This window comes from Aythya fuligula, chromosome 3, assembly GCF_009819795.1.
Source record: "Aythya fuligula isolate bAytFul2 chromosome 3, bAytFul2.pri, whole genome shotgun sequence".
NCBI lineage: Eukaryota > Metazoa > Chordata > Aves > Anseriformes > Anatidae > Aythya > Aythya fuligula.
This window is the reverse complement of record NC_045561.1, coordinates 4,362,870-4,389,547: the sequence shown is the minus strand read 5'-3', so window position 1 is coordinate 4,389,547 and position 26,678 is coordinate 4,362,870. Positions and strand designations below refer to the sequence as shown.

The window sequence follows — 26,678 nt, the reverse complement described above, 5'->3', positions numbered from 1 at the left end:
GCACTGAAATTTTGCTGGAAATTATAATTCATCCAAACAACATTTGGCTTCCTGTACTTTAAAATTGTGTATACCATAGTTTTTAGTAATGTCAGTGGTCTAATCAAATTTCACTGCTGCATTCACATTCAAATTGAAATCAGACTATTTAAAATATATTTCTATAAATGAATAACAAATAATAGATGCAGTTAAAAACTAAAGGACTTGTCCATTTACTTTAAAAACCCTTTCATTGCCTTTCTTAAGATCAGCATTAAGCTATGTTAATTGTTTTCTGTCTTCTTTATTTGCTAAGGGTAATGATGGCTTTAGCTGGAAGGATCTTCTGCGAATAAAAAGTGCCCATAAACTTTTGTACGCCCTGGAAATTATTGAAGCTCTGGGAAAGCCCAACAGAAGAATAAGACGTGAATCTACGGTAATAGGATTTCTTGCACAAAATATGTTTTTTCTATGAACCAAAGTATATAATGATAATTTGGTTTACAGTATTTTTAATCTTAAACTGTGTTTTTTTGTTTGTTTTTTTTTGTTACTTATACTTGTTTGTCTTTAGGGAAGTTACAGTGATCTTTACCCAGACTCAGATGATTCAAGTGAAGATCAAATAGAAAATAGTAAAAACACATGGAGCTGCAAGGTCTGATTTTCCTACAGTATTTTGTGATACATATTGTAGTTTTTCAAAAAAAGATGTAAAATGAAAACCCATTTGAAACATTATCTAAGGGTTTCTGTTCTCAAATTTAAATAGAATATTTTAAAGTTTTTCTGTGTTACCAGACCTGTAGGTCTAACTGAAGTTGGTGATATTTCTGCATTTGCTTGTTCTTACATTGGTTCCATAATATACTTACAGTTTGTTGCTGCTGGAGGGCTCCAACAATTACTCGAAATTTTTAATTCTGGAATCTTAGAGCCTAAAGAACAGGAATCATGGACTGTGGTAGGTGATTATTCACCCTTTTACTCCAGAATAACATAGCTGTCCTTTATAAGACATATGTATATATATGTATGAAATTGGCAACAGTTTCTCAAATGCTGAAAAGACAGCAGGCATACCTTTTATTAAAAGGTTTTAAACAGATTTTTAGGTATTTGTTCTAAAATATATTTAGTGTTAGAAACAAATTGTCATTCTTATTCTGTTTATATGCAAAAGATTGCATGATGACTTTTATTGTTCTGTCCCGAAAACTTGGACATCACCATGAAAATAATTACAAATTCCACAACTAAGTGCCTTGTACAGGTCACTGAACTTAAGCAGATCATTTACGTATGTAGGTGCTAGACAGTTATCTCCTCCATGTGTTGTTGTGAAATGGTGCTCTTTTTTTGTTGTTGTTAATTTTACTCTCAGACTGCAAGTTTTGCTGGTGGAGCTGACCATGTGCTGTACTTGGCCATAGCTACACAGCTGAGAGCCATGTAAACTGATCTCAAGGGTTACTAAATCCATCAGTGGGTTTTGTCTCTGCATGTGATATTACAATAGAAAATGTTATTTCTGAAGTACTATCTGCTGTCTCCTCGTGGTTAAATGTATTCAACTTGAAAGCATTTCTGTATACCATACCTACTACATTGTGCTATAATTGAATGCAATGCAGGGAAAGCTATTAACTGTAGACATTAACCTCCTATACTATTTCCTCTGTGGTATTTCATGCACACAATAACAGAATGTCTTGAAATGCACCTGTTAATAGGACTAGATAATAAAAATGTCCTTCTTGTAAAAAGTAATTTTTTTAATACCTTTCCTCTTTAGTGTCTATTCTTGTGAGGTTTTGCCAGTTAGAGTTCTAGTTGTTTATCCTTTGTAGCTTACTTAAGCTTTTCTTGTCAAATTCTGTAGTAGACATAGAATTATTTGTAAAATAAATCCCTGCAAAAAGAAAAATTCATTTCCTTTTTATTCACAGTGGCAGCTGGACTGCCTTGCTTGCTTGCTGAAGCTGATATGCCAGTTTGCAGTTGATCCTTCAGATCTGGATTTAGCTTACCACGATGTGTTTGCCTGGTCTGGTGTAGCAGAGAGTCACAGAAAAAGAACGTGGCCAGGCAAATCAAGGAAGACTGCGAGTGACCATGTGAAGGGCCTTCATATACCTCGTTTAACAGAGGTAAGAGATAAACAGTGCGTCTGTTTTGTGAATTTAAATGACTCCTTTGTTGTGTGAAGCTTTTATTTTGGTAATAAAATAATATAGTGGCAAACTTACTAGTATTAATCTATATGTTACATACTGTTCTCGAATATAGCTTGTTTTTAAACCTGCCAATTTTAAAAGCTGGAACTGAAAGGTATTTTGATGAACGTGAGCATGTGAAATGTGAATTTCAGAATTCCACTGTTTTATTCCTATTTCTTACATTTTGTTTTCCATATTATTAACGCTGTTTTTATGGTAACCTTTCGTAGTTGCTGTACTCATCCTTGGCAGATACATTTTTGTGTCCTTTAGTGCACACTAAGTGTGAAGTAGTTTACTATACTAAGGATATCTGAGCAAGTGTATAAACATACCTAAACGCATAAACCTTCCTCCCAGATTCTTGCCTGCTAATTTCCAAATATAGACCAAGCCTGATATTTAATCAATAGCATTTTGTCATCAGATGGCTAGAGATGCATTCACTGTAAATTGATTGCTCTTGGGCACAGGACCAGTTGTGATTGCAGGAAAGGGCAGATTTGAACTGTAAGCTGGAGCCAAACTTCCCATTTGTCATTGTTACACAAGGAAAGACCCTAACTGTTCTACAGGGATGAGGTATTTCTGGCAAAACAGATTCCTAAATTGCCAAAGCTGATATGATACAGGGAAATTATTGAATGTATTAGCTTTTTTAATTGTCATCAATGAATATTTTTGATTGCAGTGGATTTGCTATCTAAATACTTTAAAAAACTTCTTTGTAAGGTCTTTAAAGACTTTCTATTCAGACTTCTCAGATTTGAAAATTTTGTATAGCCTGTCAGAGGCTCTTTTTAAGATTAATAATTCAAGTGAATGTGTAGTCAGTCAAATGTGTTGATCACAAAGATACAAGCGAAATGTACATATCCAACTTCACCCACGAAATTGTCCCCTCAAGCCTATGATTTTAGAAACAAAGTTAATGTAAGAAATACACTGTTTTTTTTAGTAACAAGGTTGAGAAGATTATTGATTTTTCTATTCAGTTATGTTGCCTAAGAGGAATAGAATGAAATTTTAGCATCTAGATGTACTCAGTGAAACACAGGATTTTACATTTGCTTTAATAAAAAACAGAATATGACTGTTTCAACTGTAGAGATGTTATCATTTCTCTTTTGCTGTTCCTCCCTCTACACAGGTGGGTTTTTTTTTAGATTCACACAGTGTGTATAATTTAAAAAACAATCAAAAAGCTTGTTGTTATATTAACTGGTCTTTTTTTCTTTTGACTTCAATTTTTAAAGGTGTTTCTTGTACTTGTCCAGGGAACCAGTTTGATTCAGCGACTTATGTCAGTTGCTTATACATATGACAACTTGGCACCTAGGTACAATATCTTCTTATTTTTGTTATAAAGCTTATAAAGTGTGCACATTTTCCTTGGCTGTTTTAAATAGAATGAATAGCTCTTTCAGTTGTAGTTCCCATTAACATCCGTATCAGAAATTTAAGTATATAGGCATTAGATTTGCTTTTCTTAGTCACCTCTTTTTGTAGTTAATCCACACTTATGAATCATGGAGAGAACTCTCAGTGGTCATCAGCAATCAAGCAATCGCTGAACTAAACAAATTGCCCTAAATAGTAATAGTAAGAAATAAATAAAACAGAAACAACAACAACAAAACCTACATGTAAAGTAATTAATCACCATACAATCCCTTATATAACCAGTTGTTCTCCAAGGTATATGACGTGGAGCAACAAGATATGTACAGGACAATGTCAGAAATTCTGGTACCAAAACTGATTCTTTGTCTCTTTGTAACAATTAGCATTGTCAATTTCAAGCGAATATAAAGGAAAATTTGAAATAAATTCATTTTTAAGCTGCTTATTTATCTGCTGTCTTTGACTTATTTTCCCCATCCTAATGACATTACTTTATTGCTATTGAAATTCCCCTTCTTTTTATAGTTAGTGTGCATGTACTGCAGGCAAAATTTTACTTCCAGAAAATGGTTATTAGTGATTTTTGTCCTTTTTGCCTTTTTTCCTGAGAAAAGCAATTCTGTGTAAGACTGTATAGTGACAGAGTTGGACTGATTCTGGGGAGGTCAATTTTTTGACACATTCAGTGTTGTAGAATTACTTGATTCCAAATAAGGTATAATGTGTTCTACCATATTTGTAAAAGATTGATAACGATATTTAGAGCATTTCTAGTCAGGTCTACAACTGTGCCTAAATGTAACCTCTAGCTGAGCTCCAAGAATGATTTTAATTATATACAATATATTTTCCATTTCATAAACTTCTGCCATTTTCAAAAAATGTAAGTAAATAAGTACAAGCATTTACAGTAGGTACAGAGTTCGCAAAGATTTGTTTAAAGTGTGGTTCCCCATAACAAATGCTAGCTTTCTTCTGTATGCATCTGTTCTTGGTTCCATTTTATATCATCTCTTTCTTGGATAATATAAAGTGGTTGTGATTATTTTTTCTTTACTTTTTATCTTGTAGTCTGTAAAGCTTTAGGGGGGTGATTTGAAGTTCCTAATAGCTTTATAAATATTGCTAAATTTGAATACTGCAAGAAATGAATCTTTTTAGGATTACGGTATTAGTTTTCTTCATTGGTACTTAAGAATAACTTTGTTCTTACTGGCATGTGCTTACATTTCTAAGTGGTAATCTGTTATGATCTGTGATAAAGTTCAAATGGCTTTATCTTCTTCCTGTTCAGGGTGTTGAAAGCTCAGTCAGATCACAGATCAAGACACGAAGGTCAGTGCTGCAAATTACTTGTATGCTATGAACTAATAATATTGAAAACATATTGAAGATAACAGGTTATGTGTTTGATTTATTGCACCTAAAACACAGAGAGGTCCTAAAAGACTTGCATGGCTTTCCTTTTCTGGTAATTATTTATATGATAGAAGTTTTGTATGCTAGTTATGCCTTCCTCTCCAGAATAGCTGTTTTTGGTAGGAAAACCAGCAGTATTCTTTTCTGAAGAGCAGAAGATACATGTAGCACCATAATATAGTCACCAACAGTCACCTTTATTCATGTTTACAAAAATAATTCTGGGCCCAGAATTCCTTGGAGATCCCCAGTCCAGCCTTCCTGGGGAGGATTCCTACAAAAGGTCTAAATGACCTGTGTCAGGTTAGGTTTGTATGAGAGTAACTGCCAAAAGTACAGCATAGGTGTGCATAAATATAGGTAGGTCTCCTAAGCTTGTACATTGCCTTTGTTTTTTTTTCCACTTTGTTCTGGCCTACAGATGTTCATGGCTATGAACCTGAATTCTCAGTATGCTGTGCGTCACATACGAAAGTCTTACTCTTCGCTGTTAAGAAGAAAAGAACTGATGTGCTAGTTAGTTTGGGGAAATGTTCATGTTAAGAGCTGATGCAACCCATCTCCAAAGTACCAGCTCACTACCTAAGAAGGAGAGATACAGGAAGGGGTTGTGCTCCAGATTTTGAGTATTTAGTCAAATTAAACTGTGATCAGTAGTACAATGATCAGTACTTAGTAAGCATATTGGTGAAATTCTGAGCTGAAGTAGTGGCTTATGTGCCAATAAGGACTTAGTCTTGTACATTAAGATAATTAAAGTAAATGTCGTTTGTGCTAGAACTATGCAACCCTTCAACCTAGAAACCTTATTCTGTTAGAATAATTATACGATTTACTCTCATCTCATTTCCTATTAGTTACTCATTATTCAATGTGGCTCTTGGTGAGTTGGGCTCACTGCTGTTCCTCGGTGAAATCCAGTCTGGCAGACAGTGATCATTTGCAAGACTGGCTAAAGAAGCTTACCCTTCTTATTCCAGAGGTATGTTAAAGAAGAGGTTGTTACTAATTTGTGCATAATAAGAAACAAGATTAACTTTGGTTTCAAGCTTCCATTGATTTCAAATCATGTTGTTTCCTGCTAAAATTAAGCAGGTTCTCACTCAGTTACTTGCAGTCCTGTTTAAGTAATCATTTTTAGTATAAATACTGTGTAAGGTGGCACATTTGTGGTTGATTGCAAACCAGTTTATAAACTCCCATCTTTGTTCTTAGCTTTTGTTTGAAGGTAATTCTTTTGTTGTAATTTGTTGGAATTTCTGGATGATGCCCTCCAACATGGATTAATCTAAATATACTTCTGCCATTGTGTTATTTTTTCAGCCGTACTTTTTATCACAAAATGGGGTGAATAAGAGTTTAAATAAACATTTGTCATCAATGAATCTTTGTCTAGTTTTAAGTAATTTTTTGTCTAACATAAGACAAACTTGGAAATTGCATAATATGCACAATAGATTTATTTTTTTACTATCTATTGCTTAAAGGTGCAATATGGACACAATGAGGTGATAGTTATTATCAGCTAATTATTACTCAACCACAGAAAAAACATATGTACTGTCTCCATTTAAAAACACTGGAACTAAATGAGGGCAAACTTCTGAAGTTAAATTAGAGAGAGTCTAGATTTTTTTTTTCCTTAGGAATAAAAGAAGATAATTTTTCTAGTGAAATTAATTTAACCATATAGTTTCATATGCGTAAGTATAGGTTGCAGCATTACATATATGTTCATACTTTGCCCAGATGTGGTATTTTGGGAGCTGGCTGTACTCTTTACTATAGAAAATATGTAACTTGGGAGACAAGGCTTTTTTGTTACAAGGGTATCTTCAGCATAGGTGTTTTTAGACATATTCTGCCTTGATAAGCTGGTAGATGTTATGAGAGGAACTTAATTATGTATATATGGAAGGAAAGTCAAAAGAGAAAAAAATAAACTTCTAAATAATGTGTGCAGTAATTTTATTTATTTATTTTTCACACAGACTGCCGTTCGCCATGAGTCATGCAATGGTTTATACAAGTTATCTCTGTCTGGTCTCGATGGGGGGGACTCAATTAATCGGTCCTTTCTGCTGCTGGCTGCATCAACATTACTAAAATTTCTTCCTGATGCTCAAGCTCTGAAACCTATCCGGGTAAGAACTTATAAAATTACAAGACTTTGTTAAAGATATATTTTAACTTATTTCTGTTAATATAAAAGGAGAAAAATGGTAGCATATGCCATCATTTTGTCTGACATACTGTTTCTGATCTTATTAAGACTAAGATATTAAGGTTTAGATGGTTCGAGAAGCTTCACAGAAGTTACAGCTGTGATGCTAAAGTAATTGATACCTTACCAGTGCTAGAAGAAAAATACAAAATAGCATTTTGAAAGTGTTGTGATTCTGGAATTTTAGCATCCACGTAAGATGCTGTTAAAGAATAACAGTTGTGTTTTCAGTAAATGCCCCATCTTCCCTTTTAAATGTAGGCAAGTCCATAAATAAATCAGTAAATAGTTTTATATTTTATAGGTGTCCTCTGTTGTTGCAGTTAAGTGTTACTGTTCCCCAGTCAATTGTTTCTGTTTTTCTTTTGGGGTATTATTGTCCTCACAGTTTCACTAAATAGAAGAGATTCTAGGGATGGTCCAAAGCTACTTTCACACTGTTAATGTATGGAGATTAATAGAGATGGTTTGAACTAATCTGGATGATTTTGCCTAAAGTCAATTAGGAATTGTAGACATACCAATGCATATCAGAGAAGGCTATGCTCACTTCAGCTGTGTAGATCTGAAGAAGACTACTTGTATGACTGTGAAATGTGAACCTTGATTCGGGGGAGATTCTGAGAAAAAAAAAAAAAAAAGGTTGCATTAAAACAATCTGCAGAAGATTTGCATTATTTGACTAGTTTTCAGAAGAGTTCAAAGTGGGATTTTAACCAACACATGTCGAACTGATATTCATGCAAATTTTCTTCTGTTTTGCCCAGTCTAATATTGAAAATTTTGCAATTTGCAGTTCTGAGGACAGATTTAATATTACTGTAAGTTTAAGGCTCTGGCAGATCATCCTGACAGTCTTTCAAGAAAATGAATAAGTATTTCAGAAGAAAAGTAGAACATGCAGTGTTACCATTGTAAAATTCATTATTCTTGTAAGGACCTTATCTTAAATAGGGACATGTAGAAAGTAATATTCTTGTAACATTGCATTTATTGCACTGCTTTAATACAGTTATTATTACAGTTAACAAAAGAAATTTTTTCTTTTTTTTTTTTTTTTTTTTTTTTTCAGGTGGAGGATTATGAAGAAGAACCAGTGCTACGACCAGGTTGTAAGGAATATTTTTGGTTGCTGTGCAAACTGATTGATAACATACATGTCAAAGATGCAAGTCAGGTATGTTTTGCTTTGCAGTCATAAAAATGTTTTTGTTTTTAAATATTTGTATTCATATAACTTTTTTCATTGAATGTGATACAATTTTACTTAATATATAGTGAACTGCTACAAACTGCTCTCCAAGCATTCCATCTCTTGACTTCTGCTGCTGTTTGGTGTTTTTAGTAGCTCATGGTCAAAGGAAGCTTCAGATACACACCCTTTAGAGTCAAGAAGGGAGGGTGCATATAATGCACAAATAGTGTGGGCTATATGAAGTTAAGAGACATGAGTATTGGAATCATTTAGGAAAGAGTGACTCTTGGTAATTTCAGTGAAGGAGGAGGTGAGCAAATATCTGACATTAACTGAAAGAGACAAGAAAAAAAATCAGTTAGAAGCCAATTAGCACAGGTCAGAAAAAATACTCACTGTTTCGAAATATCCCAAAAGGTTTAAAATTAACTTTTTATGCACCTTCTGCAACTACCTCTGCTGGCTGGACATGCTACATAAGTATCTCTAATTTATTCTCAGTGCTCTGGCAGGAGTGTGGGAAGGGAAGGAAGATAAAGCTGTAAACCTTCTTTCTGTAGTGTTGAAAAAAATCTTGTCTCCTAACACCTGATGGTCCCAGTAGAGGCAAAAATTTTGGCCCGTCCATCTTTCTTCCACTCAGTTTCCTACCATTTCCATTGTATTAATTCAGTCTCTTAGCTAGGCTACAGTTCTGCATAGTTCTTCTGCATGTTGCTTTCAAACTTCTAATGACAAGCTTCTGTGTGTTCCTGTGAGAAATAACAGTTAAGTATTTAAAATAGTAGTATTCATTTTTTTCAACATGATAATATATTTTTGGGATCTGGAATTGAAAGAATAAGTATTACTTTATTTGAACTGTATATTATTGATTTTAAAAAACAGTTATATCACATTTATGAAAATGTATTAAAATACTGTTGCAAGAACATTAGAAAGAGTTTTAAATGTTCCTGTGTTTTTTGTGTACAATAGCAAATTTCCATCCAAAAGAATAACCATAGTTTCTGGCTGGACTTCTAATTCATGACGTACATAATTTTTTTCCATTTATATACCACTTTCTTTTTTTGTGATCAGACCACACTCCTTGATTTAGATGCACTAGCAAGACATCTTGCTGACTGCATTCGGAGGTAAGGTTTAGGAAAGTAATTTCATCTGTAAGTTGCGTTAAATTTATTGTTAGTGGGACAGACAGAGTTTTAACATTTCTTTTATATGTATGTGTATATATAGCAGAGAAATCCTTGACCATCAAGACGGTAATATAGAAGATGATGGACTTACAGGACTGCTTCGCCTTGCAACAAGTGTTATTAAGCACAAACCACCGTTTAAATTTTCTCGTGAAGGGCAGGTAAGAAAAGGACCCTGACAGAGATCAAGACAAGGTCATATCTTTTTACTGTACTTTCTTCATTACACCTTTTTACCTAATATTTTGACTGCAGGGCTCAGTACATGACAGTATGTCATATTTCTAGCTCTAGGTGATTGATGAAAACATGTCTCATTCCTTAATTAATAAGTAGTATGTACAGTCCTTCCCTTTCTAACTGTATTTGACTTCTGGATAAAGTTCTTACATCCTAGAGATTTTATTTATTTTCATTTTTTATGTCTGAATTTTTTCAGAACAGATCAGTATTAATTACTTAAAAAAAAAAAAATTAACAACAGCTGCTTTTTGACTATCCTGGGACAGTTGTGATCTAAAAGTAGCTTTTAAGCTCTACACCTACCCAGTGGCAGACACGTGTAAAAAGAATACTGCAGTTCACCCATCCACAAAAAGATACACATGATCTTTTTCTTCCCTGCTCCAACATGTCAGAATTCAATCAGATAGTGCAAATACAAGATTAAGAGTATTAATTGGAAAATGATAGATCCAGATCTCTGACATTACTTCTTTTCTAGTCTATGAGACTGCATTTTAGGGTGGCTGGTGTGCTAGGACACCTGTTTGAAAAAGGCTGCACCACCGCACTAGGCTGTAGCCCATAGCACAGTCCAAAACTCCACATACTGGATACAGCTGGTCTGCTGATGAGCTGTAACCATCACCTGGCAAATATGGTTAGGAATGGAAACCAGTCAGATTGCTGCCCCATGAGCACTTGTGGTGCAAAGTTACTACCAAGAAAGCAGGTATCCGTTTGTTTTTAATTTCATGCATAGTGGGATTAAAATATAACTCCAAAGCGTGGAGAAATCTGGAAGAGCTTTCGTTAACTATTTTGGCCAGGAGAAGACCCCTCAATACTATTCAGACATAAACATGTGACTGTATTTATAATATTTCGTACTAGTGCTACAGGAATTTCTCTATACATTGGAAAAAGACTTTTTTTATAGTGATTTTTTTGTTTGCTCTGCAGGAGGCTATCTTTGGAAACATTTAGATTTTATTTAGATTTTACTGCAGCCTGACCTTTTAACATAGGGAAATCCAAGAAGAACATTTCTTTAATTACAGTCTAGAAATTGCAGAACAAAATATAATAGTTGTATTGGTAGCTGTGCCTTGCAAATGGGAGAGAATTCTATCCCTAAAAAAAAACAATTGAAGAAGATATCATGTAGGGAAAAAAACAAATGAAGATTCTGTAGAGGTAAAGGATAGAGGGTTTATTGTCTGATCATGTAGACTACTACAATGATACACTACTAGTATGATTTAATTTCAATTTGTTAAGATTGCAGCCATTTTGTTGATGCAGTGAAGTGAAGGAAGTAGATTGTGTCATCGGCCCTGGGCATAAAGGTTTTGAATGAATTGCTGATTGTCTAAGGGATTTTGCTGAAATGCCGCTTTCTAAATCAGTTAAATTTCTTCCTTCATGTTCTCTCATTATAGCACTTGGATGACTAATTAGTAATGTTCACTTTAGTAGCTGAAAGGCTGAGGAAAGCCTTTCACCATCCTGTACTTCTTTGAACATATTATAGCTTCTGGAAGAATATGACTCCTTTTCCTACAGACCTAGACAGATTTTGATTTCTTCTTGTCTTAATATTTTACATTTGATACAATTTTATTGAATTAAGTTGACTAAGCAGGACAAAAGTACAGAATTTTAGACATACATAACTCCACTTTTTAGTGTATTAATCTGGAAAGATAAATATAAATAACAATGTGTTACGGGTCTGTCATCCAAAGGCAACATGACTCGGTACAGCTGTGCTTTATGCCTTTTATAGTTCGGTTAATATTCCAACAGAGTAGCAATGCCAAAACATACTTGCAGTACATATGATACGTAAATCAGTGCATGTTTTATGGTTAATTAGTGATTAGTAAAACTCAGACTAGTAGAGCGATTATGCACTATGAGAAACCAGCCTTAAATTTATTAAAAATAAATGTGTATGGTTTGTCAAGTTGAATTATCAGTCATGAATCAAGCATAATTTGCCATTCTTTTTCACTGGACATGTTTCTCTTTAGGTTGTAATATAAATAAAATTGTTGAAATTTGCAATTTAAAATGTGTATATGAGCCAGAAAGTTCTATACATGATAGAGGTCCAGAAAGTATACAGAAATTTCTAGAAGATTGGAAAAACATGACTGTCTCATGTGTTCAAACTGCTAAATCTGCTGACGGAATTGTTTTACAGGAGTTTCTGAGAGACATCTTCAATCTTCTGTTCTTGCTGCCAAGTTTAAAAGATAGACAGCAGCCAAAATGCAAGTCACATTCTTCAAGGGCTGCAGCATATGACTTGTTGGTAGAAATGGTGAAAGGGTCCGTGGAAAACTACAGGCTGCTCCACAACTGGGTTATGGCACAACATATGCAGTGTAAGAACCTTCGTTCATATGTAGCTTTTGAGTATTTTGTGGAAAATTAGTCCTTTTGTACCTTCTGTTCATTTTGGTTGTTTTGAATTTTTTGATTTATCAAGTTCAGTAAAGTAAATGGGAGGGTGGCCATTATATGGACTCCTCTTCTGAAGATTGCATGTTTGCGACAGGATTGCTAGCCACCGTTGTGTACAGTACTGCAATCATGGAATTTGCTTTTCCTCCTGACAACTGAGACATTGGTCCCACTAACAGTACTTCTAAAATTCCCTTTGTAGCTCTGCTAGTTACCCAGCATCACTTAAAGAAGCATACAGCACTAGTACAATTTTTTTATGCCTCTTCGCTTTCATGCTTCCTGTTTTTTGGAAATTCAGTTCCTATGTAAAATATGTAAATTACCAAAATCTGAAGCCAGTTAGTATTTTCTCTTTGATTTGCAAATACTTATTATGCATTTTTAGCTTGATAGATTTCCTTTTACATGTCCAGCTTACATTCTGGTAACCTGAGGATTTGTAATTTATTATAATCAATGGAATTGATTTAGTGCCTTACAATTCAGGAAGCAAAAGAGAAATCTGATCTTAATGTTTTGAGTTCTGTAGTTGTATGCCTGAGGCTTTCTGAAAAGCCTCTAAAATGTCATATGCTTAGGGAAAATATTATGAAGAATATGATGTATGAAAATACCTGATATTTGTGTGTGCTGTGAGTGCATCTGCTGCTGCTGAGCCTGTCAGTATCTATCCAGGTGCAATCATCCATTTTTTTACAGTTTTTATTTTTTAACTCCAAATCCCAGTAATTCAAGCTACTGAAATTTTCTGTAACATTTACCAGTTGCTGCGTTCTTCCAAATATTCTTCTCTAGATTGTTTGTTCCTTTCCAAGTTCTCCAGAATCATGTGGTCCATGCTCCTCCTACATACTCAGTGTATTTCAGTTTCTTGAATGTTAATCTTAATACAACTGGCAGAGTGCCGTTGTCTCTTTATGTGCTATTGACCACAGGACTTCTGATACCTCACTTGTTTTAAAGTCTTGTTAATCCATTGATGTGAATCAAAGACTCTTAAAACTGGATTTTTCCTCATTGCTTCTCTCTGTAATCTAACTAGTCTTTTAAAATCTTAGTCTTAGGCCTGTTGTGCCATTTTACGTAGGAGATGCATTAAGGAAGATGTTAGCAATTTCCATCTTCTCTTTGGTTTTAACATTTTGGTTTTGTGGTTCACTGGAGAAATTTTCGATCCTGCAACTTGTACTGTAGTCATCATCTAGTCTGACCAGTTGCTGTCTTTTCTACTCTACCCTTTTTTCTCACACCCCTAGCCGATTGAAGCCAGGATGCTCTTAAAAGATTGCTTTAATTTAGTGTAGCAATGTAAGGTAGTTTTCAAAATGAAATCGTATTTTAAAGGATATCTAGTGTATTTTCCTTGGGACAAAAGAAAGGATTTTAGGATTCTAAGTAAAAATGAGATGTTAAGACTCTATTCAGGCAGCCATATAAAAACATACTACTGTGTACTGTTCTTCAGACTTGAGCTAGTGTGAGTAATGTAAAATAGTTGTAGTAAAGTTTTAACTTCAGCAGCATTTTTTGGAAAGTTTCCAGTAGTGTAGCTGTCTTTGCTGATGGATGCAAAAAGATTAATGTGTGTGTTTTTTTCCTACTTGACAGCATTTACAGCCATATAGCATTTTTCTGTGTTGAACCAGGTGGTGAGATCTACCATTGTGTACATCATTCCCAAACATACAATTGTAAATTCATTTGCCTTTAACTTTTTGGCTTCTCTTTGTGAAGATCTGATGTCTTCTCTTTAGTATGCCGGTCCGGTTCTTTGAGTGAGGAAGAACATCTTAGCCACTACCGTTAGTGGCTTAAATACCTTTCTAGATAAGGTGCTGGCTTACATTGCCACCTGGCATGCAAGTATTGACCAGAAGGGATGTAATGTTCTACCAGCAATGTCTTTGTCCTCAGCAGAAGTGAGTTGTCCTGTAAGACCATGTCCATGATTTAAAAAAAAAAAAAAAAAAAAGGTTAGAATACATAAATTGATTGAAAGCAGGTGGAAGAAGAAACTTAGCTGTATAAAATGGGAAGGAAATGGTCTATAATTCAATGAAATGATGTCCCTCCTAAACCAGCACTCCTAAAGGAAACAATGCAGTGTCTTCATGGATTTTCAGCAATTTTCAGGAAATTAACTGCTAAGAAGCTGATGTCAGCTGACTTTTTTTGCTTTTCTCAACAGGGAGGGTTTACACTAAATGCGGACTTTGATCTTTTGGAGATGGGATTTAGATACCCTTAATTATTCATAAAATTTCTTGTAGGGTTTTGGGGTTTTGCTTTCTTTAAAGGCCAAAAATAATAAAAACATTCGGTTCAAGGGAGGGGAAAAAAGACCAGCTGCCTTGCTGGGAAATTCGTTAAGATAATATCTGACGTTATGTTTGGAGCAGAAGCATTATCAGAAGGTGGAATAGAGAAAAATGCACAGTCATTGAGGGGAGATAAATTAATTTTACTTAAAGTAGAATTTGACTGCTGCAACTTTGGTTACAAGTTCCACATTTCTTCCTGAGAAAAGGCAGTTTTCTGTAATGACAGAGATGAGTAATGAAGATAAGACATAAATGAGGCCAAATTTAACTTTCTAGTTAAGATCCATATGGAAAAAGAAAAGCATTTATTATCACAATGAAAGTAGTTGCTTAAAAGTCCCAGTAAAGAGAAAATAGGATCCTCCTGAGAAAATTATTGTAGAATTTTTGAAAGCCCTCTGTCATATATAAGTGGGAGGAAGATACTCCAGCTATTCTTGTGAAGTATAAAGAAGTTGTCTGATTTCTCTGTAATTAATACTTGATGAGCCATGAACAAAGCAATAGGTGTTGAGTCTTTCCATCTGGAAGGGTGAATGCAGATGCTGCAGTTTAAGGATTTTAGTTAGGTGAAGGAATTTTGTGTTCTTCTACCACGCTAATGACTTCTGCTGGGAGTTTAAACATTGAGAAGAGCTTTGTTTCAAGTGGCTGGTCAGGCCAATTTAACCAGGTAACGTTAGGTCATGCTACTGAGATTTGTTAAAACACGAGAATTAAAACTCTTTCCTTCCCTACTTGAAGCTGCAGGGCTAATGGTAGTTTTGATGCCAATGCCAAAATGAAGATTACAATAATTACTTGTTGTGCAACAGAACATCCTGTGGGTCTGGCATCTGAGGATCTGTTTAGAGGATGCCAGATAGTTCCTTGAAATTACAGCAGGTAGTATGAATTTAGAAGAATACTTAATAAACCTTTAATCTTTGACAAAGTAATTAAGGCTTTAAAATTTGAATCTTGAGCCCACATAGCTTTCGTGGATTGTAAAAAAAAATAAAAAAATGAAAATATCACACCTTGACTACTCTTTTTTTCCCCCCCTTTTCTCTACATATCTGAACAGAGGTGCTGAATTACTTGTAGGTCGTTCTACATTTTTGGAGAATGACATCCTTGGGAATGAATAACTAAGTTATTGTAAGTTTTTGTGTCAAACCTCTTGCATACCAAGGAAGACAGGCAGCAGTGAATATCTTTGTATGCTAGATTAGCATCTCTCTGATTTAGTGCCTGTGTCATCTAGTTACTTCAGCAGGTCAAATAATTATTTTCCGATTCTATTCTCCTGTGTGAGATACGGAAAGGAAAGTCTGTCAGTGTCTAGAAGCAGTACGAATCACTAAAAAGTGGTTTGTGTAGTCTGGATACCATCTTCTTGAGTGGCAGGTGAGAACTTTCCCATTCTTCCCATTTCTTGGCAGCCATTTCAGAGCAAGGCTTACAGAGAAGAGTCTGTCAGACTTGCTTAACTTGTCTACTGCCATGCTGTTTATGAAATAGATTGTTACGTCTGGTGTAAAATTGAGAGGAAAAGAAAACTTACAGGAAAAGAAAATGTCTTTTCAGTCTGATTCTTTAGGCAATTTACTTCTTGCTTCTCCTATTTTTCTTACAGATTACAGATTTCTTTGGCTTTCAAGTGCAATAACAAACATTCCTTTTCCTCCTGTAAAAGCTGTTCCCAAGTTTATTCAAGCTTATGTATGGCCAAGCACTCTTATCTCTGCTAAGCATGTATCTGTCTTTGGTATTGGTCAAAAAGATCTTTTGCTAGCGTGGCGTCCATTATAGCAGATACCATTCTGAAACCAGCTGCTAAAAATGAAAGTCTTGCTTCATGTGGGGTTAGCTTTGATAGCAAATGTGTGTTTTGCTATGTGAAAAGAAGGCTCCCTAACTTAAATCTCTGGGTGCAGAGACTCTGTGTTGCTTTCTTCCAGTGTGACACAGCAGTGCATGGGAATGGGTAGGGGAAATGGCAAGTGATTTTGTGTGCTGGGGGAATGACTGGGGTACATTTGGGAGCCTGTAAGTGTTGCACATTACCAGTTATCAGTACGTTGTCACTGCTCCTAGTGTTGTGCTAGTGTTGTGGGGGAAGGAGCATTCACTATGGAGCTCCTAGTTCACTATGAAGTTCACTAAAGAGCTTTGGTTCCATTTTAATTAAAGCTTTTGCACAATTGTGTAACAGTAGCACTTATTAACATGCATAACACAGTGCATTTAATGGGAAAATAAGGTGGACATAAAGAGAATTGAATGAAAGATGAGGGAAGGAAGTCAGGCTAGAAGAAGAAAGATTTAGAATGGTTTGGGCTGGAAGGGGCCTTAAAGATCATCTAATTCCGACTCCATAGAATGAGTAGTCTCTTAAGAAAACTCAGTTCAGCAGAAAGCCTACTTTTTGAAACCTGTGCATCACTTTTCACATCACCTGTTAGCTGTCAGTGGTCAGAAGACAGAATTCTAGATAATAATGTAGATAACAGGGTTGCTATGAAGTTGCTACAGAACAAGAGTAATTTTTTTTAAATGCATTTCAGGTTAAAATATTATGAAAATAACTTTATTTATAAAAAATGTGTAGCAACCACTATTTAGAAAATGTGGATGCTCTTGATGTTCAGTTTTAATGAAGAGGCCAGAAGACCATTACTTCATGTGATACTACCCCTAGATCAACTGCAGGAGCTGCCACTTGCCACGAATAATGCACGTGAGAGCACAGCATACTCATGTAAAAGTACCAAATCATTGCAATCCAAAGTAGCGTGTGCTGCCACACTTTGTTATGCAGAGATTGGAGATGAAATGCATGGAACTGCGTTTCAGGGTACCACCTCTCACTTTCTCAGGGGTCTGTTTCACCTTTGTAGAGGCATCTAGAAAGGCTGGCTTATGTATCCAGATACTAAAAATGCTTTCTTGATGTACCCATAATGCATTTTCTTAAAGAGCAGGTACAGTCCGGCTCATGTTTGAAAATACAGAATGCAGAAACAAGATGTATTTCATTAATGTAGGCATAAAGCTTTGAAATTCATTTATGTCTTTGGAAGTTATTATTGGAATTGATTTTTTGTGCATATGTGCTTACGTACTTCTTCCAGCTTCCCATGCACCTTACAAGTGGGATTATTGGCCCCATGATGATGTTCGAGCTGAATGTAGGTTTGTGGGTCTGACTAATCTTGGAGCAACTTGTTACTTGGCATCCACTATTCAGCAGCTCTATATGATACCAGAGGCCAGACAAGCAATCTTTACTGCAAAGGTATGGTTTGCAATCTTACATTCTTTATTTGTTATTTTGTAAAAGTTTATATTTCGTTTAAAAAAATAATAAGTGTAATTAAAAATAAAAAGTTTAAATTCATTTTTCCAATGAAAAGGTTAATAAAATATGGATTTACTTTTAGGGCTTGTTTCTGTGTAAAGAATATTTCTTCAGGACTTTAGTTTGCTCTGTGTTTGGTTAAATTCTTCTGCTGATGTCTAAAGTGATTTTTAAAAATACATATTTGTAATGCAGTATGTTCTTAAGGTGGCATTATAACAGCATGTTCTCAAACTCATATTTCTGTTGCTGTCAAATAGATTGATTCAGGTTTGTTTTTATATGACTTGTTTGTTGTTTCTTATCTCCTAATCTGTCATTTCATTAGAGTAAATGCCATCCTTCTTGAATGTTTGTAAAGTCCTTGAGCATGTTACTGGAAGTATTGCAAGTCTTGTAAATTATTCACTGGGTGTCTTTCAGAAATATTAATATTATTAATTCTAACTATTGTAACAGAGAAAGCTTCATTTTGGTCCTTGATATCAGTAGTGTACATATAACATGTGAAACACCCTGACCGGCAGTGACCTCACTGTTTTTTATTGTCACTTAATTTCAAATAGAATATGCAAATCATGAATAAAAATAAAAAATAAAAAAGGAAGCTGCTGGTCTACAAGTGAAATACACTGTGTAGAGGATTGATCAGAACTCCCACCCTGTCTATTAAATAGAAAAAAGTATTCCAAAATTAGTACAGTCTTTTCTGATACTTCCCCAAAGTTCCTAGCTGCTGCACATTTTTAGAAAATAGTCACCTTTTGCCACAGGTTTAGTGTCAGGCCAAAAAATGAGCAGGAAGTGCTATGTATACATGCAAAATAGTGAGCGTGCTGTGTATTCAACTATGCAATTATTTTTCTTAATTGTCCATAATAAAGGTGGATTTTTATAATAATAATTATTATTATTTTTATTTAAAAAAATGATTACTTCATCTTCTGAAGCTCTGCTTTTGGAAAGTTATAAAGGTTAATTTTTTTTTTTTTTTTAATGAATTTCTTCTAGTATTCAGAAGATATGAAACACAAGACCACTCTACTAGAACTCCAGAAAATGTTTACATACTTAATGGTAGGTGCTGGTTGGTGTGAAAGAGGATGTTTTATAATGTGCCCTATTTTTCTTTTAAAAAGGGGGGGGTGGTGGGGGGGAACAAAATACAAGAAAAATGTAGATACCATTCTGTATGTGATTCTTGACGTTGTTCAAGACAGTTCAATGATGTTATAAATGTGAAATATTTCTGAAAAGGTGATGATCCTTGTTGGGTCCCTTCTGACTCAGGATACTGTATGATTTTTAGTATGATATAGGAAATTAAAAAGAAAACTGTGGAGAGCTGAGTGTTTTTGTTCTTGGCACCAGCTTTTGTCAAAGAAAATCATAACCACTTTGAAGACAAATAGAGAAAAGGAATTTAAGCATGTGGTGCCTGACATAAATCATAGGAAAAATAAATCTAGGTATTTATGTAAGAAAAAAACACAAAGGAATATAAAATAATATGAAGATCTATTATTATTAAAACCTTTAAGAATTACTTAATTCCAAACCAGATAACATTAACAGTGTCTTGTCACATATCATTAAAAGCAAATAGTATGTATATCATTGCTTAGAAGGACAAAGTTCCCTTTGCTGTAAGTATGTTCTGCATCTCCAGTGTTAGCATTGGAATGGGTGATGTATTCTAAAGAAATGTAGTATAACGCAAGTTCCTTTCTCAGACTGAACACCTGCAATGGAGAACTAGACAGTGTCATTTTATACAATAGGGAAGTCTGAATGAGAATTAAGCACTTGTCAAGACCAACGTCATTACTGTTTAGAAATATATAAGGACAAACTGCTGTTTGTCATACCATATTTTGTATCTGAACATATATGCAAAAGCTGGCAAAAACTGGATGTGTCGCATCTTCAGCCAAGTTCTTTTAATACTGGTTCCTTTCATTAAGAATTATTTTTTTTTTTTTGCTAATAATGTTTTATAATGAGTATTGTAATAATGATGGTTAAAAATTGCTTCACATTTCATCATTCATCATTAAGGCCCTTACACAACTTCGTTGCCTGAAAGGCACGTGGAGATACTGTATGTGTATTTTTAAATAGACCTTTATATAGCTATGTTCTGTATATCTGTGTAACTTAAAAGTACAAGGATTTGTGGTTGATTTGTTTTGCTTATTTTTTATTCATTTATCTATTTATTTTTACCTAAAGGAAAGTGAATGTAAGGCATACAATCCAAGGCCTTTCTGTAAAACCTATACCATGGATAAGCAGCCACTGAACACCGGAGAGCAGAAAGATATGACTGAATTCTTCACTGACCTGATAACAAAAATAGAAGAAATGTCTCCTGAACTGGTGAGTTACTGAGAGGGAGCAAAAGGGAGCTTGAAAAGTTACGGATTTGCTCGAATATCCTTGACAGAATTTATTAATTCATTCGCAGAAAAATACAGTGAAAAGTTTGTTCGGAGGTGTTATTACAAACAATGTTGTTTCTTTGGTAAGTATTCTTTCCTTATCCTTATCTTTTTAAGATACTTTTTAACCTCTCAAAACAGTTAGTTAATTGCTTTTCTCTTTCATTGCTGTGATTCAGGACTGTGAGCATGTAAGTCAGACTGCTGAAGAGTTCTATACAGTAAGGTGCCAGGTGGCAGATATGAAGAATATTTATGTAAGTACTGCCAGACTGGGGTAGATCAGATCACAACTGTAAAAGAAATAAGTCTTTTACATAAGAGACTATACTGTACAGTATTGTATATGCTGGTGCTTTTTGTATCTGTACTCTAGTTTTGGTGTATTTCTGTGATGATATTAATAGGTAATTCGGTTGAACTGATCTGTGTTTTCTATGCAACGTGTTTTCTATAGCAACATGCAATAGTTGTGGAATTGACTAAAAAGTTACAGACAGTAATCATTATTTAGTCCCTTCTGTGTTTAAAAAATGGTCATGTTTTATATGAGATTTGTAAATGTCAAAAGATTTATATACATACATGTATTACTAAATTAATTTAAAACTTCTATAAAATAATTTTAGGTTATCTTTTTAAAAAAATACTAATCCTCACATGTGGAATTTGGATTTAGAGCACATAAATTCTTTAGGACAGCTCAGAATATTGGGTACCATTTCTCTGAATTGGTTCCTGAAATTTGTGTTTGTTACAGAAAGACCAGTTTCTAGAACCCGATCTCAAACTCTTTTCTTAATTCAATTGCATGCTCTTTCTGCAAATTTTCTGGTAGTTTTGACCACCTTAGTTTCAAAGCTTACAGATAGGTATGTTGATTAAACGTGCTGTAAGACTTAGAGAGAGGGTCTTGTAAAGCAGGCTATGTAAGCACAAGATTTAAATATCTAACATAAACGTAAGCTCCTTCTGTATTGTTTGTGATATGTAGGAATCTCTTGATGAAGTAACTATTAAAGATACCTTGGAAGGTGATAACATGTATACATGTTCGCATTGTGGGAAGAAAGTGCGGGCTGAAAAAAGGTATGATTAAGAGGAATTAAGCATTCCTATTTTTTTTGTTGTTTTGTTTTTTGTAAATTACTGAAATCACTATTTGAATTAGAGTAATTCTTTAAATGAAACAGAACCATGGTTTCATTCAGTTCACTAATGTGAAGGCCTATGAGGATGTGATCCCTATACAAATGACCATATAACTAAATAATTGAATTTCCAAAACAAAGACTATAAAATATCTTAGGGAAAGATCACCTAGACAGCAACGTGTTCAAGACCTTTTTTATATAAACAAAAAAAAAATCAGAAATCAGTAACTTTTGAAATCTATTACTTTTCCAGTTTTTGAAAGAGCAAATTCTTTCAGAGTTTGTTCAGAATTTTTATTATTTATTATGCAGGATAATTGCTAAGGTTTCATGCATAGCCCTAAATTTCTTAGTCTAAAATTGGTAGTTCTGTAATTGGTTCCTTATTTTAAAAAGTCTATTAATAAATATAAAGATAAATTAAAATTTTGCATCATCTCTTTATTGTAACTAACATCATTCTTAAGAGATGAAAAACCTTGCAGTTGTTCTTATAGCTGTTATAAATAGCATGGGTGAAAGTAGCCTGTTAAAATAATTAATGTGAAGTTCATGAGATATAATACAAGATACGTTCTACATTGAAACTTGTCAGTTACAGGATAACAACTCCATCTAATGAGGAGATTTGCATTGGTAAATTCCTTCATGACTCATATTACTGTATCATTTTAGAAAGCTGTCACTCATGACGAGCAAATTTGGTCTCTCCTCCAAGGCATAGGGATACGATAAACGGAATTGTTCAGTCGGCTAAACCTGACCTTTCTGCTGCTGGTTACACTACCATACTCTAAGACATTTAGATTGCTGAATTTTATTTTTATGTGACTTTGTAACAGGTTTCCAATTTTATATTTGAATAAATGTCTTGAAAATTGTTGTGGAAACACAATTTAACCAACTAGGCTCTTCATAAATCACAACTATTTTTAATTCTTCAGGGCATGTTTTAAGAAACTACCTCGTATCTTAAGCTTCAACACAATGAGATATACTTTCAATATGGTAACCATGATGAAGGAGAAGGTCAATACTCATTTTTCATTCCCTCTGCGTTTGGATATGACACCTTACACTGAAGATTTCCTCATGGGAAAAAATGACAGAAAAGAAGGTATGCCTCATAGAATGAATTGCAAAGGGGTTTTCTCTTCCGTGTTTGTACCATTTTCTGTATATGTTATGTATGCAAACAAGTAGTGATTTTTTAAAAGAAAATAAAATCACTTTTAATTGACTTATATTTCCAATTTCACGTATTTTCTTTAATACAAGAAAATTGGCTAATTATTTTTGTTTTCCCTTGCAGTTCAGTTTGAATTCTTCTTAAACTCATTTTTAAAATATGGGAGATAACTAATAGTTGTATACAGCTTGTTACTAGCCTATTTTGATTTTGCTGAGTAATACTTGAAACGGAAAAGGGCTGACTGACTGCCATCATAAATAAGATGTGCTAACTTAGTTATTAGTTCTGATCTCTTCAGTAGAGATGCTTTGGAAAAAACTTAAGCTGTTTTACAAGAGTTGGGATTTCTGTGCCCTTTGTTCTGAGTATGGACTTTCTGGCTCTCATTGTGCACCGATGAAAAGAAAAAATAGAAAATGTTTTAAGCGTAACTTTAGGTAATGTGTGTGTGAGACATACTAATGTTGAAACTCATGTGTTTATGAAATAACTAAATACTGTATTAAATTACTTAAGGTTTTAAGGAAGATGGTGAATATTTGAAAGAAACCGAGAGTTACGAGTATGATCTGATAGGTGTAACGGTTCATACAGGAACTGCAGATGGTGGACATTACTACAGCTTTATCAGAGATATAGTCAATCCCCATGCTTACAAAAACAACAAATGGTGAGTTATACAAAGCAAAATTGTATCATTTTATATCTTTAAGTAACTAAAAACTGTTGACTTTGTCAATAACATAGAAGCTATGTGCTGTAGGTTCTCAAGAGCACAAGATTTTGGCATTTGCTAGGTATGCGTGTATCAATTTATACATCTGTTCTTGTCTGCTGTAGCGGTAATAATTGTGGAGAGCCTTGGACGCAGGCATCAGGAGAGTACCAGGCTCACCTTACAGTGCAGTACTTGATTCTTGGCATGAATATCAAATGCTATTATATTTCATATTTCAGTATATATGAACAGTAAGATTAAATAGATCATCCTTCATCATAAAATCAGGTTACCTTTGACAAGCATACAGCAGCATTAATGATTGTGGATTTCGATCCTTTTCATTTTCTCCATTTTCAGTTGTTTCAAACAACAATTTGACTTCTTCCCTTTAAACTCAATACATCCTGTGTGCCAGATAAGCTGTTACAATATGTAGGTTATCAAGATCTGTTCTTACTGTACTTTTTATATAGTGAATTGTATTCACATTTTAATTTTATCCAGCTAGTGATCTGTCTTGCTTTCTAAGCCACCCTTACATCACCACCACCCTTTTTTTTTTTTTTTTTTTTTTTTTAACCTACAACATCGCGCTTCTAATTTGGGAACTTTTGCATACATTGGACATACAGTGGTTGTGAGGAGGGAGAAAAATGGGGAGAAGTAGCCTGCGAAAGGGATGAGACACAGGCATGGGAAGGAGGATGGTCTTCCCAGGTGATGAAACAGAGCAGAGAACTTTCTCTCCCATTCGTATCTAGTTTCATATCTCAGATTCTCTGCTGAAGCCATGCATAGGAGATAAGATTTCTTCTTTTGTTCTCTGTAATATCTGCCTGGAACATTTTTGAAGCATTTTCAGCCAGTAGGCTAATCACTGGTCCGAAGGGAATCTTTAACAGCGTACAGTGTTCCTTTGCACCATTCCAGTTGAGTTCTACTGATACATGGGATGGATCTCCTCTTTTTAATTTTGATTACCACTTCACACAGATTGAAAAGCAAGAGGCAAATCTTCTTGGCTGCATTAGAACTTAATCTCTACCACAGTCATATTAGAAAAATGGGGAAAATAATGTTCCTTGAATAAAAAGATAATATGTTGTTAAAATGCCGACTTCCTGATTTTACTGAAAGAAAGTGACTTTTAGGATCACTTCTGAGTTTGCTGTGGTTCAAACAAAGCAATAGGAATTAAGATAAATACTTAATCTGAAGAACAATTTTAAATGCTTGTTAAACATTTGTTTGCCACGAGAGACAAACAACAGTTCTTTTAAAAGCTTACTCTTTTACAGGTATCTTTTCAATGATGCTGAAGTTAAACCATTTGATTCTGCCCAGCTTGCTTCAGAATGTTTTGGTGGAGAAATGACTGTAAGTGATGACTCTTGTTTTTGTCATGTTCCACCATTCGAATATCTGTTTTGAAGACTTTCGTGAACAATTCCAAAGTGTTCACCTTTGGTTTTCCATCTGTTGTGAATGTATGAGAAACATATGCAAGTTTTAGACTCTTATTAAACTTTTGACATCTTTGTCGTGCAAGTGATACTTTATCTTATTTAGATCAGTCATTCTTCCACTACTGATCTGCTTGAAGAGTCCCCCACTCCTTAGGGGAAGAAAGACAGCAGAGTGCTTGCAGGCTGGTGATTCAAGCTGCCTAGTTTTTGTATGTTGTCTGTAGGACAGAAGTTGATCCAACAAAGAAGGGTCCTAATTCCTTCCATACTGACTATTATATTACTGAATTTGTGCATATGAATCCAAATGTTTATATGTGGTTTTGAAAGATAGGTGTCAGAAGCATAGCATAAGTACTATTAATGAATCAAAATGAATTAGTGAAGTCTATAGTGAAGTATAAAGGCAAAATGCTGAAATAAAAAAAAATAATAAAAAAAAAAACTTCGGTTTGTTAAACAGATTACATATATTTAGGTGCCAAAAAGGAAGAGGTATCAGTGAGATAGACGAGACAGGAACTTGTGTGAGAAGGTCAAGATATGCTATAGCAATTCTGAAAAATCAGAATAGGTGACCATAGAAGAAGAAAAAGACTATTTTGAACAAGAAAGAAATTGTCAGCAACCTCTCTGCAACTAACTTGAAATAGTTCACATGCACGTTTACATCAAATTGTCAGTAAATCATTTTTAAAAAATCATTTAAAAAGGTCACAATTAATGGTGTTACTTTCTTCTTGACAGACAAAAACATATGATTCCGTTACTGATAAATTTATGGACTTCTCCTTTGAAAAGGTATTTCTCTTCTAAACACTTCCTATATGATGACATTTCTACTTTGATAATTTATCTCTCAAAGCAAAAATTATACAGATGTTTTTTTCTTCAAGACACACAGTGCTTACATGCTGTTTTATAAACGGATGGAACCAGAGGAGGAAAATGGCAAAGACTACAAATTTGATGTTTCATCAGAATTGCTGGAGGTACAAGTTGATTTGTTTTAACACATCTTAAAATACTATAGGAAATCCTAAACAAATCAGGAATCTGAGTAAACACAGGAAAACAAGTATAATTTGAATGAGTAGGATGATAATCCTTTAATTGAGAAGAATGTTGTTGATAGAAAGTAATTTAAAATCTCCATAGTACATAAATTTCAGACACTTTCTCATTCTGTCCTGTGATTTTTAGTTCACATATCTAAATAGCTTCATATTTGTAAAAATGGTAGATCGTTTGTTTTTATTTTTATGAGCACTTAGCAACATTTTCTTAATAGTTGCAGTAGTACAGGAAGTGTTCTCATTAACTGTCATCCTTTTTATCCTTCAGTTCCTCAGCAACTTAGTGCTTTCAGGAGGGATGTAAGTTAGTATAGTATACTATACACTAAGAGTAACTCCAGCTGCTTCTTTGCACTTCTCCTAGTGGGTTGCGAAATATAGTTAAACTGTGCTTATTACAAGGAAGCATCAGTCAAAAGAGGTTCCCTTCCTCCACATAGTCATGGAGAGAATAGCCTGAATATGAATAAAAGGAGTAGGAGGAAAAATAAAAGCCACTAATGAGAGAAAAAGAAAAAAAAAGACCACTTGTTCTCCCCAGTGTTGACTGCTCTGACTGAGGATACCTGGTTATTAATATAAAGATACCGTTTATCCTTGTATGGTCTGAGGAACTGGA

General features: G+C 34.4%; 1 protein-coding gene across 4 annotated transcripts in view; it reads left to right on the top strand.

The window, feature by feature from the left end:
- Positions 1-26,678, top strand: part of USP34 (ubiquitin specific peptidase 34) — a 127,505-nt gene that overhangs the window by 72,723 nt on the left and 28,104 nt on the right. For 3 of the 4 annotated variants that reach the window (XM_032184083.1, XM_032184084.1, XM_032184080.1), the window contains exons 31-53: positions 299-421; positions 560-643; positions 863-949; positions 1,935-2,135; positions 3,461-3,543; positions 4,903-4,943; positions 5,885-6,009; positions 7,019-7,171; positions 8,324-8,428; positions 9,530-9,585; positions 9,689-9,809; positions 12,080-12,263; positions 17,783-17,946; positions 19,021-19,086; positions 20,242-20,388; positions 20,477-20,533; positions 20,630-20,707; positions 21,445-21,539; positions 22,549-22,721; positions 23,313-23,466; positions 24,816-24,894; positions 25,731-25,784; positions 25,880-25,975. In XM_032184083.1, the coding sequence (XP_032039974.1) occupies positions 299-421; positions 560-643; positions 863-949; positions 1,935-2,135; positions 3,461-3,543; positions 4,903-4,943; positions 5,885-6,009; positions 7,019-7,171; positions 8,324-8,428; positions 9,530-9,585; positions 9,689-9,809; positions 12,080-12,263; positions 17,783-17,946; positions 19,021-19,086; positions 20,242-20,388; positions 20,477-20,533; positions 20,630-20,707; positions 21,445-21,539; positions 22,549-22,721; positions 23,313-23,466; positions 24,816-24,894; positions 25,731-25,784; positions 25,880-25,975 (2,526 nt within the window). The remainder of the gene's footprint in view (positions 1-298; positions 422-559; positions 644-862; positions 950-1,934; positions 2,136-3,460; positions 3,544-4,902; positions 4,944-5,884; positions 6,010-7,018; positions 7,172-8,323; positions 8,429-9,529; positions 9,586-9,688; positions 9,810-12,079; positions 12,264-17,782; positions 17,947-19,020; positions 19,087-20,241; positions 20,389-20,476; positions 20,534-20,629; positions 20,708-21,444; positions 21,540-22,548; positions 22,722-23,312; positions 23,467-24,815; positions 24,895-25,730; positions 25,785-25,879; positions 25,976-26,678) is intronic. The other variant, XM_032184082.1, reaches the window with a different exon arrangement.